Source organism: Dermochelys coriacea, chromosome 5 (assembly GCF_009764565.3).
Source record: "Dermochelys coriacea isolate rDerCor1 chromosome 5, rDerCor1.pri.v4, whole genome shotgun sequence".
Classification (NCBI taxonomy): Eukaryota; Metazoa; Chordata; order Testudines; family Dermochelyidae; genus Dermochelys; species Dermochelys coriacea.
Genome location: NC_050072.1, coordinates 122371782 through 122389600, shown reverse-complemented (window position 1 = coordinate 122389600; position 17819 = coordinate 122371782). Strand labels below are relative to the sequence as shown.

General features: G+C 44.2%; 1 protein-coding gene across 2 annotated transcripts in view; it reads left to right on the top strand.

Moving 5' to 3' along the window:
• Positions 1–17819, top strand: part of PTBP3 (polypyrimidine tract binding protein 3) — a 115177-nt gene that overhangs the window by 72748 nt on the left and 24610 nt on the right. For both annotated transcript variants that reach the window (XM_043514400.1, XM_043514399.1), the window contains 2 exons: positions 5514–5678; positions 8977–9087. In XM_043514400.1, the coding sequence (XP_043370335.1) occupies positions 5514–5678; positions 8977–9087 (276 nt within the window). The remainder of the gene's footprint in view (positions 1–5513; positions 5679–8976; positions 9088–17819) is intronic.

Below are 17819 nucleotides of genomic sequence, written 5' to 3'. Positions count from 1 at the left end.
GCTCCCATGCAGCTTTCTGTATTTGATACGTTAATGTGTGTCATGAACTTCACCACCAAACTGGTGACTGTAGATCAGATAGCAACTATGTTTAAAAACCTGGAAAGATGACTAGATAAAAACTCCCCTCTAATTTTCTCATGTTCACTTTGAAAGAATCTGTGATACAGCAGCTTTTGGGGGGAAAGGAGGGCAAAATATTTCTCCAGGAGGGAGGTTTCTGGAGACGTCATTAGATGTTTGGCAGTGTGACTGGAGAATAGATTTCTGCTCTGGAACATGGTAAGGGATAGCCCAGTTAGGAGACTCATCTTCTCTCTGAGCCTCCCTCTGACTACCAGCTTAATCGCCTCCGTGATGGACTTCCAGATCAGTATTAGGGATTAATATCTTTATTTCTGGGGCCTTTGCACTCATAAGGTGGCAGAGAAGGGTTCTGGAGACTTTCAGGGACTGATACTCTCACACACGTTAAACCTCGCAAAGGGAGAGGTTCTACCTTTGCCTGTGTCCTCCAGCTCCCTTAATCGCCAAGGCATGCCTCGAAATCATTCGCCTGTCTAGTATATTGGGGTTGTCTAGCAATTTACATCATGAAATACAATTCTGCAAGAGGGGCATTGCTGGCACATGATGGCATATATCACATTGGCAATGCCCCTCTGCCATGTACATTGGCCAAACCAGAGAGTCTCTATGCAAAAGAATAAATGGGCCCAAATCAGATATCAAGAATTGTAACATTCAAAAACGAGTAGGAGAACACTTCAATCTCCCTGGACACTCAATAACAGACATAAAAGTGGCGATTCTCCACCAAAAATCTTCAAAAACAGTCTCCAACAAGAAACTGCAGAACTGGAATTAATTTGCAGACTGGACATCATCAATTAGGCCTGAACAAAGGCTGGGAGTGGACGGGTCATTACAAAAAGTAATTTTCCCCTCTGCTGATACTCGCACCTTCTTGTCAACTGTTGGAAATTGGCATCCACCTTGATTGCATTGGCCTCATTAGCACTACAAAAATAATTTTCCTTCTCCCTTCTTGTGAACTGTTGAGAATAGGCCATTTCCACCTTAATTGAGTTAGCCTCGTTAGCACTGACCCCTACTTGGTAAGGCAACTCCCATCTTTTCATGTGCTGTAATATTTATACTGTTTTCTGTATTTTCCACTCCATGCATCTGATGAAGTGGGTTTTAGCCCACAAAAGCTTATGCCCAAATAAATTTGTTAGTCTCTAAGATACCACAAGGACTCCTCGTTGTTTTTGCTGATGCAGACTAACACGACTACCACTCTGAAACCGGTCACTTACAGTTCAGTATCAGAATTAAAAATTTTCATTTACAACGTGGTTCTCTCATTGTCATACTGGGGATTGCTTCTTTGGCACAGTCTCTTATGGACCACGTTTTGTTGTAGAGTCTCTCTGTCCCAATTCCACCCTTTTTCTGTGGCAGATATATAATGCCTGGTCAGATGACTAATATTTACAACAGAATTAGAAGATGAGATGACAATGAACTCACTGCAGTGTGGTGGATAAGACACTTAGTTCATTCTCTTCTTCTCACCTCTTGTCAATACCATCTCATTTTGCATTTGTATTGTTTTTTTCCCGGTTCAGGGATGTAAGTCTAGGCATTTTAGTTCAGATTCTCTCTCTTCACTGCCTGTAACTGTCTTATAGCCTTGGTAAAGCTCTCTCTGTTGGAGACTCACCAGGCTGCTATGTTTGTGACCACCACACTGGGGCACTTTAAACTGTGTGCTCTTAAGCTTCCTTTGGTCTGAGTCAGTTGCAGTACTCTCTCTTTCCTTGGCCTCTGGCGTGCTTTCTAGGCACAGGCTTTCTTGTTATCCTTCACAGAAATGGGACCTGACAGACAGCTGCTCTAGGCCTACCAGGATTAGTGGAGACCCCCCAATACTTTAAGCACACCCTTTCCCAACATTCAGATCTTGTGAGATCTCTGGGTTTGCAGTTCACTTCTTCAGGGAGACACAGACCAATCACACTTTACTGTAGTTACTTTCTCAGCTGGTCCTGCAGTTCAAAAGACCCTTTGCTATGAAAGCATGCCCCTCTCTCTCTTCTGCCCAAGCTTGTGTGTGGGAGCAGTAAAAGTGGCTGTTAAATTTGAGTTTCTCCCTGAGCCTCTCAAGATCTGTGGCTTTTAAGACTCAATATTAACACCTCATTTCTTGTTCCCCTATTTGGGGATTTTCCACTTTCCAGACCAGCTTTAATGATGAAATGTAATCACATCAACTACAGCAAATGTAATTATTGACTATCTCTCCACTTGGAACATCACAAACTGACCGATGAAGGTGATCATCACTAAGGATCAGTTCCTAACAAGGACCTGTTACAGCCTCGCTGGATGCGGCTGATATTGCAGTCCGCTCTGTTTCTACAGTGATTGTCGTGCATCAAGGGTCATGGCTACAAATGTGAGGGTTCTCTTTCCTCCTCCCCCGTGGGGGGTGGGGTGCTCAAACCACTGTAGAGGACTTTATCTTTGACATACGTAAGCTCTTCAGTGAGTCTACTGATTAGTCCTTGCCACACCCTCAAGGGTTCAAGGTCCACACTGCTCACTTGGGATCTACACACATGCACAAAAGAGTTTAGCGGGTCACAGATGGCTCAGAGATCCTGCCCAGTCTAATTCCATACCTTCCATTGGTCTACTGAGCCACCCAAGAAGAGATCTAGATATCAGAAAAGTAATCCCTCTTCTGTATTGATCACTACTACCCAGCCTTCCTTTGCTGATCATCAATTTTGATGTTTTTGGTCGAGGATCTGGAACTGCCCCAGTTTGATTCTTTCAGATCTCAAGCTCCTTTCATGGCACTGTTTAAAAACATGTACCAGTTGCAGAAATTTGCAGAGCTGACATTTAGACTTCCATTCATATTGTCTCCAAACATTATACTTCAGTGTATGCCTCTAGAGCAGATGTGCTTCACAGCACTGGAGTTCTGATATCAGTCTTAGAATCTTCTCCAAAGCTTCTGCTTTCTTCAGGAAATACTTCTTGGGAGTCACCTGAAGTGGCACACCCAAAGGGATGTTGTGTGAAAAAGGAGAGGTTGCTTACCTTGTACAGTAACGGGAGTTCTTTGAGATGTTTGACCCTATGGGTGCTGCTCCACTACCTGCTCTGCACCCCCACTGCTTCGGAGTCTTGTCTTGTGAGAGTTTGTAGAGGAGAAGGAACTGAGGGGTGGTTCATCCATATGGCTCTATATCTTCTCGGTATGGGGTATGAGGATGCCTAGAACACATGCGCAGGCCAAACAGGCACTGCTGCCAAAATTCTGCAATCAAAGGTGCATGGGGTACATGTGCAAGTGAAGTGAAGTGCCCATAGGGGCAAACATCTTGAACTCCAATTACTATATGACGTAGGTAACCTCCCATATCACTATTAAATCCACAGACTGCTTTCATATCCCACCTCAGTACTGACAGTACCTACGGCAAGAAGACCCCAGTGTCCTGCTACGACACAACATACCCAATTCTGTGTTGAAATGAACCTGTAGGTACTGGTGCACCTCTTTCCTTTGACACGTGGGGGGGACTCAGACCCAGATTTCTTCATAGCACAGTCACAGCTCTGTAATGTGCTTTAGACAAATTCCCATATCTCTTCATATCTCAATCACAGCTCTTCCAAGCTTTTCCAGCTTATTCCTCCGCCATTTAATATGCTCACCTAACACCAAGAATGCAGCTGGAGTACATGCAGATAATTCCCAGTAGCTGTTCCCAGCTTTTAAGATTGTTAAAATTGTGTGGACATTTACCTTAATTCTGTATTTCCTGGTTTTGAGAAGTTTGAATTTTGCCAAACTTGCTGTTCTGAAAGGGCCCTCACTGTCACTGGGCATCTTTAACATTAATGAACCTTTTTGCCATTTAATTTTCCTGAACTCGTATTTCTTATCTCTTGCCTTTGAATTTCAATGTAGAGGGTCTGGTAGAGGAGTTTGGAGTAACTAGTTCCGCTTATGCCTGCATTCACAGTTCATTGTATCAGTGTCTCAGGATGAGTCTTTGAGGGAATTGGGGCTCAGCTTCACCCTGTGCTGGGATTAGCTCACCTTTCAGGTGAGAGGAATAAGTCCTAGAAGTCTATGGTAGAAAGCTGAGAGGAGGCCTGGTGGGATATAAAGGGAAAACTGAGATTAGTAAGCAGTGGGGCTCTCCTTAGCCTCCAGGCAGACAGGCTGAGTATGCAACCCTGCAGGGAGCAGGCTGAGAAGGCTGGAAGTCAGTATGGTGAAGGAAGTCTCCAGCAAAAGGGAGTAAAAAAGCAGGTGACCTGGGGAGCCAAGAGGGAGTAGATACTCTTATAGAAGACCCCAGGTCAGGAGAAAGGGCATGATTTATAGTTTGAACTTTTTGAAAAATAAAACTCAATTCCTGAAGAATAGGGACTGAAATCCTGACTCTGTTGGAAATAGTTTTGATGCACTGGCTGGTGAGTTGGTCCACTGGCTTGCAGTCTACTTAAAGTTGCCTCAGAGAGTGCGTTGCAGCATACCTCAGGAATGTGAAAGGGTACAGAATAGCAGGCTGAGGCCAGGTATATCCAAAGTACACGTGATTGTGGATAAATAGAACACATGTTCCTAATCAAACCCACAGCAATCTGGCTAACAGTTTTGTCTTCAGAAGACTTACTTCCTCTCCATATGTGTGAAGTTAATAAAGGGAAAAGCAAACACCACATCAAGTAAGCATTTAATTAACAATCAAAATGCATAATTTTATACAGTTTTAGATGTGTATTTGTGATGTGCATGATTTTGCAAAATACACCATTATAGTAAAATGGACCAGGGGAGTCCCACTGCTCAACGGTAGACCAGTTCTATCCTTTATTGGGCCTACATGGTGGTGGTAACACAGTAGTATCAGAATAAGCTTTTATATAATGCTTCTCATCCATAGATCTCAAATAGCTTTACAAGGGAAGATAGGTATTCTTATTACCATTTTACAGATAGTGGAACTAAGGCAAAGGGGTGAAATGAGTTGGTCATACAGCAGGTTGGTGGTAGTGCAGTGAGTCCCAATTCAGTGCACTATTTGTTGGAACAGGACTGAAACAGCTTGGCATCTGTTGTGTGTTGAAAGTCTCTGATTCTAGGTCTTTGGGGCTTTCAGCTCATTTAAAAATAAAGAGTTGTAAAAATGAAGCTTTATTGGTCCAACGCGTCGTAAATAAAGTGAGGAACACGATGAATATTGAAAGTAGTCTGCCATTTTTTTTGTTGCTGCAGATTGTGTGTGTGTGATTCTTCCTCCAAATAACTTGACTGTACTCCTTACCTAAAGTTATCCATTGGAGTCTTGTGTGAATTTTTCTAAATACAAGTACAATATAAGTCTGTATAACTTAAATTGATAAACAATATTTTTACATATTTTATTTGCATGATAATTGTTATGTAAGTTAACTCTTGTCTTCCTCCTCTTTCTCAGAGAACCCAAGCTGCATTGCAAGCAGTGAATGCTGTGCAGTCTGGAGCCCTAGCTCTTACAGGCGCTCCTGCTACTGAGGGTGGACTCCTTCCAGGTCAAAGTTCTGTTCTCCGAATTATTGTTGAAAACCTTTTCTACCCTGTCACTTTGGAAGTGCTGTATCAGGTAACGAGGTGTGGGGAGAGGAAACAAATGGTTGTTAAATGCTATCTATAATGCTAGTGTAAATCCAGTACCTCTTTGTCTAGAAATTGTACTTTGGATGCTCAACGTGTGTGAGGATTGCCACTTCAAGATGAACTGTAGTCAATTATTATAGTACCATGTTTGAGTCGATTTAATTCAAAATGACAAATGTATTCTTTGTTCTTACTAGTGACACTCACTCTTCCATGCCTTCTTTTAATCCTCCTGCTTCTTTGAGTAAGGACTTTTAAACCGCTTGTTGAGGAAGAAACAGCAAAACTGTAATGCTTTATTGTTACCTTCTCTGCCAATTTTTTTGGTAGCTCATTCCTGGGCATACAGTTGCTCCTAAGAATTTATGTAAATATTCTGTTTCATTTTCATTTTTTGGACGGTCAGACTGACACAATTTTATTTTAGTTGTAATATTTACCTATAAATAACCTAATTTATGTGGATTTGAAGGAAGTATGTGTTCTAGAGACTGTATACTTAGCTCCTGGGCAAGGGGAAGTGCTTTATCAGCAGCAACCCCCTGGTTAATTTTAAGATGCATGATGAAAAGACTGTAATAGAGAGTGCTGTTCTGTCCTTTACCAGAAAGATGATGGCTGTAGTGTAGGAACCCTAAGCTTGGGATGCCTAAAAACTAGGCAAGTGGTTAGGGTTATCAGTCGGAGATAAGGCTACGTGTTAGTCACAGGTATTTCTTGGTAAAAGTCACGGACATGTCATGGGCCCCCAAACAAAAATTCACAGTCCGTGACCTGTCCATGACTTGGTACAAAATACTCACCCTGACTAAAACTTGGATGGGGGGCCGTGGGTGCATGGGGGTGTGCGTGTCCGGGGGCAGTGTGTGTGCTGGAGAGAGGTGGCCCGGGACCCCCGCTGGGTACTAGAGGAGTGGGGGGGGGGGGCGGGGAGGACTTGGCGAGGCTGGCAGGGGCTTCCTACCCGGCTCTGTGTCATTGCAGCTTCTAGGCAGCCAGGGCAGGGGCTGCACTTCTCCTGCCACAAGTGCCTGCTGCTGCAGCTCTCGTTGACAGGGTAACTGCAGCCAATGGGGAGCTGCGGGGGCCGAGGCCTGCAGGCAGCACAGAGACCTTCTGCTACTTAGGAGCTGCAGGGATGCCATGCCAGTGGGAGCTGGGCAGTCGTCCTCCCCCCTCTCCAAGTTAAGCACCTCCAGCACTCCACAGCCCCCTTTCCCTAGGCCTGAGCCCCCTCCCACACACCCAAACTGTTGCTGCTGTCTCAGGGGCTGACTGGCTTGGGCTATCAGGGGGTTGGACTAGATGACCTCCTGAGGTCCCTTCCAACCCTGATATTCTATGAAGGCTCTGCATAACTCCACTCACACTTGGATGTAGTATTTTGTTGCATTCCTCCTTGCTGTTCATGTTCTTCCAACAACATTCCCTTTCCTTCTTCCGCTCCCCTTTCTGCTGTGTCGCATGCAGTGTCGTATGCATAGATATTCTCCAATTCCAGTGTGCTCCCCACCACCTTCTTCTTCAGATCCTTTTTTATTATTTTTTTATGTTACTGTAGCACCGAGAAGCACCAGTCGGCAACCAGGACTCCATTATACTAAGCTCTGTACAAACACAGAACAAAGAGATGGTCCCTGTCCCAAAGAGCTTACAACATAAGTATAAGACAAGAGACAACAAATTAAAGGGGGGGGGAATTGTGTTCAATTTCTCCTTTTACTGAGTCTTATAGTGGATCTTCTGTCTTTCTATGTAAGCTATCTGAGGCAGGGATATCGTCTTGAACACAGTGATTACTCTTGACAAATAAATTATATAGCATTTTGAGCTTCAAATCTCATGGACAAGGATTTTTGTGGTTTCAAAAATAAAACATGGATACATGAGCTGTTTAGAAGAGATCTTCAGTTACTGAACCCGTAGGATTCATCCAGCTTGGCACCTAGTACTTCGAAAATCGTAGGAATTTAGGGTTGGAAGAGACCTTGAGAGGTCATCTAGTCCAACCCCCTGCTCAAAGCAGGACAAACCGCAACTAAATCATCCAAGCCAGGGCTTTATCAAGCCAGGCCTTAGAGGTTTTTAAGGATGGAGATTCTACCACCTCCCTAGGTAACCCATTCCAGTGCTTTATCACCCTCCTGGTGAAATAGTGTTTCCTAATATCCAGCTGAGACCTCCCCCATTGCAACTTGAGACCATTGCTCCTTGTTCTGTCGTCTGCACCACTGAGAACAGCCTAGCTCCATCCTCTTGGGAACTCCCACTTCAGGAGTTGAAGGCTGCTATCAAATCCCCCTCACTCTTCTCTTCTGCAGACAAAACAAGCCCAGTTTCCTCAGCCTCTCCTCATAAGTCTTGTGCCCCAGCCCCCTGATTATTTTTGTTGCCCTCCGCTGGACTATCTCCAATTTGTCCACATTCTTTCTGTAGTGGGGGGCCCAAAACTGGACACAGTTCTCCAAATGTGGCCTCACTAGTGCCAAATAGAGGGGAATAATAGCTTACCTCAATCTGCTGGCAGTGCTCCTACTAATGCAGTCCAATATGTCGTTAGCCTTCTTGGCAACAAGGGCACACTGCTGACTTATATCCAGCTTCTTATCACTGTAATCCCCAGGTCCTTTTCTGCAGAACTGCTGCTTAGCCAGTCAGTCCCCAGCCTGTAGTGGTGCATGGGATTCTTCCTTCCTAAGTGCAGAACTCTGCACTTGTCCTTGTTGAACCTCATCAAATTTCTTTTGGCACAGTCCTCCAATTTGTCTAGGTCACTCTGGACCCTATCCCTACCCTCCAGCGTATCTGCCTCTCCCCCCAGCTTAGTGTCGTATGCGAACTTGCTGAGGGTGCAGTCCATTCCATCATCCTCAAAGACAGCTTATGAATCCCTGCTCTCAACTGCTTTGTGAAACCCCACTTCTCAAACCAATACTCCAATGTATTCCAGTATCTCTGGAGGTCTAAAACAAAGGCCCTTTCTCTTTATGCCAGTTCTGAGCAAGATCTGTGGCATGTAACTTGAGAGACAGTGACTCTTGCTCTTGGAGAGAATTACCTTTTTATTTTTTTTGGCGGACATGGAGGAAGTTAGTGGCTAGTAGAAAATATATTTTATGAACTTCCCTCCAAAACATGGATTCTGAGAGAACTGAGAATTATTTTGTTCATTTCTAATATAAAATTATTCCTGAAAAATGGTATCTCAAGAGCTAAAATTGTGTACTGTAGCTTTAAAAGTATACAGATACAGTTTTAAAAGTCCAATTTATTTATTTTTTTAGATTTTCTCCAAGTTTGGAACCGTCTTGAAGATTATCACCTTCACAAAGAACAATCAGTTTCAGGCCTTGCTTCAGTATGCTGATCCAATGAATGCACATTATGCCAAATTGGTAAGCATAAAGGTGTACATCTGACCAATTTAGTCAACATAAAATAAATTACAAAAACATTCTTTACATGTACATGGTTTTGCTATGAGCTGCACTAGTGTTAGGGTTTCTTGACACTCTAGTAATATTTAAATTCTCTTGCTGCTCAAAGTAGCTTTGGGGTTTTGAAATTACGTTATAGAGAATGATTTGCTGAATTTTACTTTTATTACTAATTATGCATTACTGTTCTTGAATAATTCCACCTGTGTACCTGGTCAACAGTTTTAAGGCTAGTACATTGCTAGTATTCCTTCTGCTTACAGGAAAGAGATGCTGGTGGTGGGGGAATTTAAACTTTTCACTTGCTATCTCAGGTTCAAAAAGGAAGACAAATATCTGCTTACTGTAGGTATATATTTTTTTCCAAAAACCTTTAAAACCCATCTTCCTTGTAATTACAAATCAGTACTGCTCTTCTGCAAAAAAAAAAAAAAAAAAAAAAAATCAGTGAAATTTCGTGTTCCTTATAAATGTTGGCTCAAAGACCTGGAAATCTGGCTCCTGTTCCTTTTAGTAGAATATAATACAGGCAAAAATGACCAGCTAATAAACTGCATGTGGTTCAAGCACAGGTTTTGGGGGCTGGGGGGGGGCCTGTGACGATGCTTTAATAATAATAATAATAAATAATTATTATTAATAATCTGGCATCCTAGGTGAAGAACTTGTGGTTTGCCTTCCCCAATATTTCATCAGTTTGACAGGCACCTGCAACCTAACAATGAGTGCCAAAGACCTGCACTCATTTTTTTGATACAAAAAGAAATAATTTACAATTACTTGAATATTTTAAAATTTTTTATAACTAATCCCCAGTCCATATACTGCCAGCTGATTCCAAAATCTGTCAATTTCTCTTCCCCCTCTCCTTCTCCCCCCCCCCGCCCACTTTGGGAGCACCAAGCAGTCCATAAAAGGGTGGTGGCCAACCTGAACTTGGAGGTTGAGGAGCTAGCTGAGGAACCTGATGACCTCTTCAGTGTCATTCCCTCCTCTGCCCCAGCCTGGGTTGCATTGCTCATTCATCCAGGGGTCCTGAAAATCGCCAAGTCGATGTGGCAGACCTCATCTTCCATTCTGCCACATCCAAGAAGTCGGAAAAGTACTATGTCCCCACCAAGGTGTTTTAATACCTTTACACGTACCCTTCTGCAGGGTCCTTGGTCGTATCTGCTGTCAATGAAAGGGACAGGTGAGTGGCACCCCCAAAAAATAAAGATTCCAAGAGACCAGACTTATTTGGCAGAAACATTTATTCCAAAGCAAGCCTCCAGTTTAGGGTCTCTAACCATCAGGCCCTACTTGGCAGGTACAATTTCAGCCTGTGGAACTCCGTCGGCAAATTCAAAGAGAGCCTTCCACAGGTTCGGGCGCAGGAGTTCGCCACTCTCATAGATGAGGGCATGGCAGTAGCCAGGGGTGTCCTTCAGATGGCCTGGGACACCACAGACTCTGCCTCCAGGGTGCTTACTTCTGCAATAGCCATGAGGCATAGCTCCTGGTTACAGACCTCTGGGCTGTCCCAGGAGATGCAATCCACCCTCCAGGACCTCCAGTTTGAGGGAACGGGGCTCTTCTCGGAGCTAACTTATGCTAGGATCCATGGCCATAAAGACTCCCATGCCACCCTCTGCTCCTTAGGCCTTCATACTCCTCAGCAGGCCAAGAAACAGTTGCACCTCCACCATCATCGAGTTTTTGGGGAATCCCTCGTTCTGGCTCCTACAAAAAGACGGGTTTTAAGCAACTCCACCAGTCATCGTCTCATCCACCTGCTCAGCCTGGTCCTTTCAGTGATCAAGGCAGCCAGAAACAATCATTTTGAGGATGCGCTCGAGGACAATGCCCCAGTCACTGCATTGGATCCACTCCCAGTCTTCCTCAGCTGCCTCACCCTTTCCAGCCCATCCTTTCCATATCCTTCAACCGCTCTCAACCTCGTCTACCCCTCGTTTCATCCGACAACCTTCCATCTCCCTTTCCCGTCCCTCTTCAGGGATCCTTCTCATGAACAACTCCTCATTCATGAGGTTGAAAACCTCATGAGCTTAGGGGCGATGGAAGAGGTTCCACAAAACATGGAAGGAAGAGGGTTTTACCCCTGTTACTTCCTCATTCCGAAGGCAAAAGGGGGCTTCAGACTTATCCTACACCTGTGCCGCCTCAACAAGTCTCTCAAAAAGTTGAAATTTCACTTGGTCTCCCTGGCCTCCATTATTCCCTCCCTGGATCCAGGAGACTGATACGCCACTCCCAAGCTAAAGGACGCGTACTTCTGTATTTCCACATTCCTGGGGCATTGGCGTTTCCTCCTTTTCATGTTGGGCCAGCGCCATTTCCAGTTTATGGCAATGCCCTTTGGTCTCTTGTTGGCCCCGAGTGTGTTCACAAAGTGTATAGCACCAGTGGCCACTTACCTGCGATGTCAGGGAGTCCAGATCTACCCGTACCTTGACAACTGGTGGATAAGGGGCCGGTCCTCGGATCAGGTGCAGAGACATCTTGATCTGGTCTGTTCCACCTGCCACAACCTGGGCCTAATAACAAATGACACAAAGTAGATCTTCACCCAACTACAATGCTTAGAATTCATTGGGGCAGTACTCAACTCCACTCAAGCCAGAGCCTTCCTCCCGGAGACTCCGTTCCAAGCCATGGTGGATCTCATCTCATCTCTGCGTGCCCAGCCACTCATCACTACCACCTACACATGCCTGAGACTGATAGGTCACATGGTCACACGTAGTTAGGCACGCGCAATTCCTCATGGCTGGCATTGGTCTGTTCTCAACCAGCACAGTATGGACTAGGTGATCAGGGTTCCGGACAGCGTACTGTCATTCCTTACCTGATGGCAAGATCCTGCGTTGGTGCGGGAGGGAGTCCCTTTCACAGCCCCAGTCTCGTTGGTGATTCTGGTTTCCAATGCTTCAGACCTGGGTTGGGGAGCCCACCTGGGCGATCTCTGTACTCAAGGCTGTTGCTCCAGTCACAATCAGTCACTGCACATCAATGTCAGGGAGCTCAGGGTGGTTCACCTAGCCTGCCAAGCCTTTTGGCCTCGCATACAAGGCAAGATGGTTCAGGTCCTCACGGACAACATGGCCACGGTCTTCTGTATCAACAAGCATGGGGGAGCTAAGTTGTCTGTCCTATGTTAGGAATAGCTCCAGCTCTGGGATTTCTGCCTGCAGAACGACATCCACCTTGTGGCCACTCACTTCCCAGGGGCCAGGAACACTTGGGCAGATCGCCTCAGCAGGACGTTCTCGTCTTGCCACGAGTGGTCTCTTTACCCAGAGGTGGTCAGTTTTATGTTCTGCAGGTGGGGAACTCCCCAGGGGGACCTATTCACATCCAGACAGAATAGTAAATGCCACGATTTATGCTCACTCCAAGGCAGGGACAGGGGATCCCTGTTGGCCACTTTCCTGCTCCCATGATCGGGGGCTTTGATGTATGCCTTCCCTCCAGTCCCATTGCTGCCCAAGATCCTCATGGAAAATGAAGCAGGAGAGGGTGAAGGTCATCCTCATAGTGCTGGCTTGCTTGCGTCAGCACTGGTTCAGCACGCTGCTGGATGTCTTGGTGGCGACCCTGTTCCAGATGCTGCTCAGGGCGGACCTTTTGTCCCAGAACCATGTCAGTCTCCTGCACCCGAATCTGATGGCTTGGCTGCTGCGTGGCTAAATGCGCAGGAACAGCACTGCTCATCCGAGATCCAGCGAGTCCTGTTGGGCAATAGAAAGCCCTCCACCAGGGCCACCTACTTGGCCAAATGGAAGTGATTCACCTGCTGGATGGCGTGTAAGGGGGTTTGTCCCGAGTAAGCCCTGTTGTAGATCATTCTAGACTACCTCTTGCACCTCAAGCTTCAGGGCTTTTCGCTCTTCTCTATCAAGGTCCATGTAGTGACCATCTCGGCCTTCCGCCCACCGATTGAAGGCAGGTCAGTTTTGTCTCAAGACATCAGTCAGATTCCTCAAAGGCCAGGAGTGCCTCTACCCACACGTCAGAGATTCTGTTCCTCTGGGACTTGAATCTGGTGCTCTCATGGGTCCCCCCTTCAAGCCTTTGGCTTCCTGTTTGCGCCTCCTCCTCTCCTGGAAGGTCACGTTTCTAGTTGCGGTCATGTCAGCCCGCCTGGTATCTGAAATTCGGGCATTTACCTCAGAGCCCCCTGACACTGTCTTCTACAAGGCTGCACTTGGCCTTCCTTCCTAAGGTGGTCTCTCTGTTTCAATCGAGCCAAGATATTTACTTACCGGTCTTCTTTCCAAAGCCGCATAAGTTGGAGGAGGAGTGCAGGTTACATACCCTGGACGTCAGGAGGGCTCTGGCCTTCTACATTGAAAGGAGCAAGCCTTTTCACAAGACAACAACACAATTATTTGTTGCTGTGGCCGACAGGCTGAAAGGTCAACCTGTTTCCGTACAGAGGATTTCTTCCTGGATCACGGCCTGCATTCGCTTTTGCTATGATCAAGCAAAGGTGCCGTCCCCGCCGATCATCACCACTCACTCGACCAGGGCGCAGGCCTTTTCAGCAGACTCTTTGGCCCCAGTGCCTATCCAGTACAACTGTAGGCAGCCACATGGTTGTCAGTCCATACCCTCACATCCCGCCATGTGCTTATGCAGCAGGCCTGGGATGATGTGGGCTTCCGTAGAGCAGTACTGTAAGCCTCCAAGCTGTGAACTGCGAGCCCACCGCCATAGATACTGCTTGTGAATCAGCTAGACTGGAATCGACATGAGCAAATGGTTACCTACCTTTCATAACTGTCTTCAAGATGTGTTGCTCATATCCATTCCATTACCCGCCCTTCTGCCCCTCTGTTGGAGTTGCTGGCAAGAAGGAACTGAGAGGGCGTAGGGTTGCCGGCACCTGATATACCACCCCATGAGAGCGCCACTCCAGAGGGGGTCACAGCCAACCCTACAGATACCGCTAAGCCAAAAGTCTCCGACAACTGTGCACATGTGCATGCAGACACCTAGAATGTAATGGACATGAGCAAAACATCTCAAAGAACAACAGTTAGAAAAGGTAGGTAACTTTTTTCCTGAAGCAAATACAGAAATTTAAAGGAGTACTTGTGGCACCTTAGAGACTAACAAATTTATTAGAGCATAAGCTTTCGTGAGCTACAGCTCACTTCATCGGATGCATCGGATGAAGTGAGCTGTAGCTCACGAAAGCTTATGCTCTAATAAATTTGTTAGTCTCTAAGGTGCCACAAGTACTCCTTTTCTTTTTGCGAATACAGACTAACACGGCTGCTACTCTGAAACAGAAATTTAAATAATTTTAGATATATTTTCTAAGTTTTTTGCTTTCTTTCAGCATGGGCTTGATCAAGTCCTGAGGGAATGCAACCTCATAGTCATAGTGATAAGGATTTAGAGAGTAGAACATTTTTAGATGTGAGTTCTTTTCCACCTCTATAGGCCGCCTTCTCCCTTTCTCTGCCAACACACAGCTATGTGGACTCCTCTCTGGATGTGGTGGGATCTTTGTTCAGAGGTGTTGACAAGTTTTTATGCACTCCTTTAATTATGTGAGATCTTAGGTTACATGCACTTTCTGGTATCTCTTAACACCTAAGAAAAACCTTAGTCCTTATCCTTAAAATTGTCTTTAGGGCTATCTAAGCAAGGAAAGAGAGGGAACCTCATGCTCTTTAAAGCAGGGATCCCTACCTGTGTGTTACTCAGGAGAAAATTCTCATTCTTTTTCCTCTTACCTTCTACTTACTCAGGAAGTGTTTTACCTTGTTCTGTTTCCATAAGACTCACTGTTTGGGACATTGTAGAGTAGTAACTTTTCTGTTAATTGGTTTTTCCAGAGTCTGTCATAGATGGCTCACCTGTTTTTGTTTTGTGGGAGTGAAACTAGGGCTATGTTTTCCTGGACTATTTTTCTATGCAGCTCTTAGAATAGATAGAACTGTTGGTGCTTAGGAACTGTAGCTGAGCTGTGTCAGCCAGTCCATCTCCATTACCCTCAGCATGCAGCAGCATATCTCCTCAGCAGCACAGTTCACTGCAAGCACATCAAACCTATCCTCTGGTCCTTATGGTGGCTTCATATAGAATACCATGTCAAATTCAAGGCCTTGCTTCTTACCTTTAGGACACTTAGTGGTCTGGACCCATGATACCTAAAAGAGCACCTAAAGCTCTGAGATCAGGACTTCAGTCAACAACTCTGCTCCTCAGGCACAATGGAGCTGACTGCCTCCAACACAGATGAGCTTTACACATGTGGTAGAGCTTTGTCCATGCTGGCTCAAGACCAGAACAAACTTCCACAGGAATTAAGAACCACCAGAGAACTTTCGTTCCAAGTGCAAGGCACAAATCTTCAACCTTACCCGTTGCTAATATAAACATACAGCTCAGCATATTTATATTATATTTAAAATTTTCCAAGTTCCATCCAATTTACCCTGGGTGGAGGGAGAAAGGGAGCAAGAATTACATGTGAGAGATGCAAGTTATGTTGCTTAAATGCACTTCTAGAAGGTGCCCTTGTGCTATGGTGATGAGGGCTGAATAAGACCTTGACTAGAATAGGGAAGTGACATGTTGAGTTTTGCTTTATTTCCTGTCTCCTCCTGATGTCAAAGGAGCTGCGTATGTTATCCGGGCTAATATTAGAGTGACATGAAGAAATCCAAATTAACAGAAATTGTCTCTCTCTCAACTCGGTTTCTCTCTGATCCTGCAGTGAATTTATATTTCTGTGCTGCTGACACTAGTCTAAGAAACTGTTAAACCAAAATTATGACTTTACTGCAAAATCAAGTAGCTGGATAATATGGATTGCACAGAGACAGGAGGCACAAATTTGAAATATTTTAATTAACTAATGTAGTAAATTCAGAATCATGAAGACAGTCTTTTATATGTTTTTCTAAAGTGACCATCACTATGGTATATTGGAACTACAATATTAACAGGAAGTTCTGTTCAAAGTGGGAGTAAGATCCACTCTTTCCCTTTTTTGGAGTCTTTCTGTTTTGTTTCAGAGTAGCAGCCATGTTAGTCTGTATTCGCAAAAAGAAAAGGAGTACTTGTGGCACCTTAGAGACTAACAAATTTATTAGAGCATAAGCTTTCGTGAGCTACAGCTCACTTCGGATGCATCCGATGAAGTGACCTGTAGCTCACGAAAGCTTATGCTCTAATAAATTTGTTAGTCTCTAAGGTGCCACAAGTACTCCTTTTCTTTTTTCTGTTTTTGTGTTGATCTGCGTTTTTCCTGGACAAGATGAGGTTTGCAGAATGCCCTAAAGCTGGAAAGACTCATCTTGGATCTCCTTCTGGTTTGCCGTTCCATAGATTAGGCTGTCTGCTGAAAAGCCCCTTCTTTTTCAATAAAATGGCTGAGAAATCTACCTTGAATTTATTACTCACTAGTGGTGAATTTAATTTATTAAAATTGCATAGTAGCCTATACCCTACAAAGTTTGTTTAGCTTAACTGTTCTTAGATAAGAAATCTTCATGATATAATCACTCTTTTAAAAAGCTTTTAAAAATATTTTACTTGTTTTGACTTTGGGCTAACAATATTGCATAACGTATCACTTATCTGTAAATAACAACTTTGAAGTTTTTGGATAGTTTATCTTTTACTTTCAACAGTTTTCTTCTTCTTTTTTTTTTTTTTTTTTTTGTCTCCCTGACTCATTTACGCTAAGCCCATGGGTACATATAAAAGTTGTACAGCTTTAATATACAAGTATACTACAAGTCATACTAATTAGGCAGTACAACTCTCCTTGTGCTGTACTGGACAAGGAATAAGCTGTACTGGTGTATAAGCAATGCATTGTACTTGTATGACTTTAAATAAAAAGAAATTCACACCTTTAACCAGATGTTATACCATTATAAAATTTTTGTGGCCCAGGCCTTACTATGTATCAGGTAACGGATTCTTGAAAATGGACCTCAGGCATGCCACTTCCGCTTATCTTCCTTTGGTTTCTTAGAATGTGAGCATTGATATAGGGAAGAGATGTCTCTTGCTACAAAATTTTTGTTGTTGTAGCTTTCCTTATGCAGAACATAGTACTTTTGTGGTTGTTCGTGTTAATTTTTTCAGGTAATTGCATAGCTGAAAGAGAAAGAAGTCCCAAATGAATAACTAAATGTGTAGACTTATTTTCAGGCAAACTTGCAAACAAACTGAATCATGTTCTTCTGTTTATTTTGAGACCAGAGTTCAGGCATTGCACATGGATTTTATTTTTCAGTAATGTGATAAATCTTCACATTCTGTACTAAGTCTGATATTTATTTATGTTAAAGCCACTTAAAGTTAGAGCCACTTCTGCTCTGCCAGCAGAAAGGGACCTTACACTCACTGTAAGACGTCTTTACATTGCTTTGGCAGTGCCAAATGGCCACACTTCAAATGAGAATCCTATCCAAGGGATTAATGATCACCTGATCATTCCATGTTCTAGCTTGGTAGCCATTTTGTGGTGGCCTTTCTGCTGTCTTCGTATAACTTGTAAACTATTGAGTAAAAAGTTTTCAATACTAAGAGAATGTTTTATTTGGAATTAAGGTGGCTGACTGGTAAAGACGTTTAATTCAATTTTTCTAGGGATTTGCGGATCATTATTTTTATTTCAATTTAACAGAATCCGAAATCATAACTGGTAATTTGTGGAA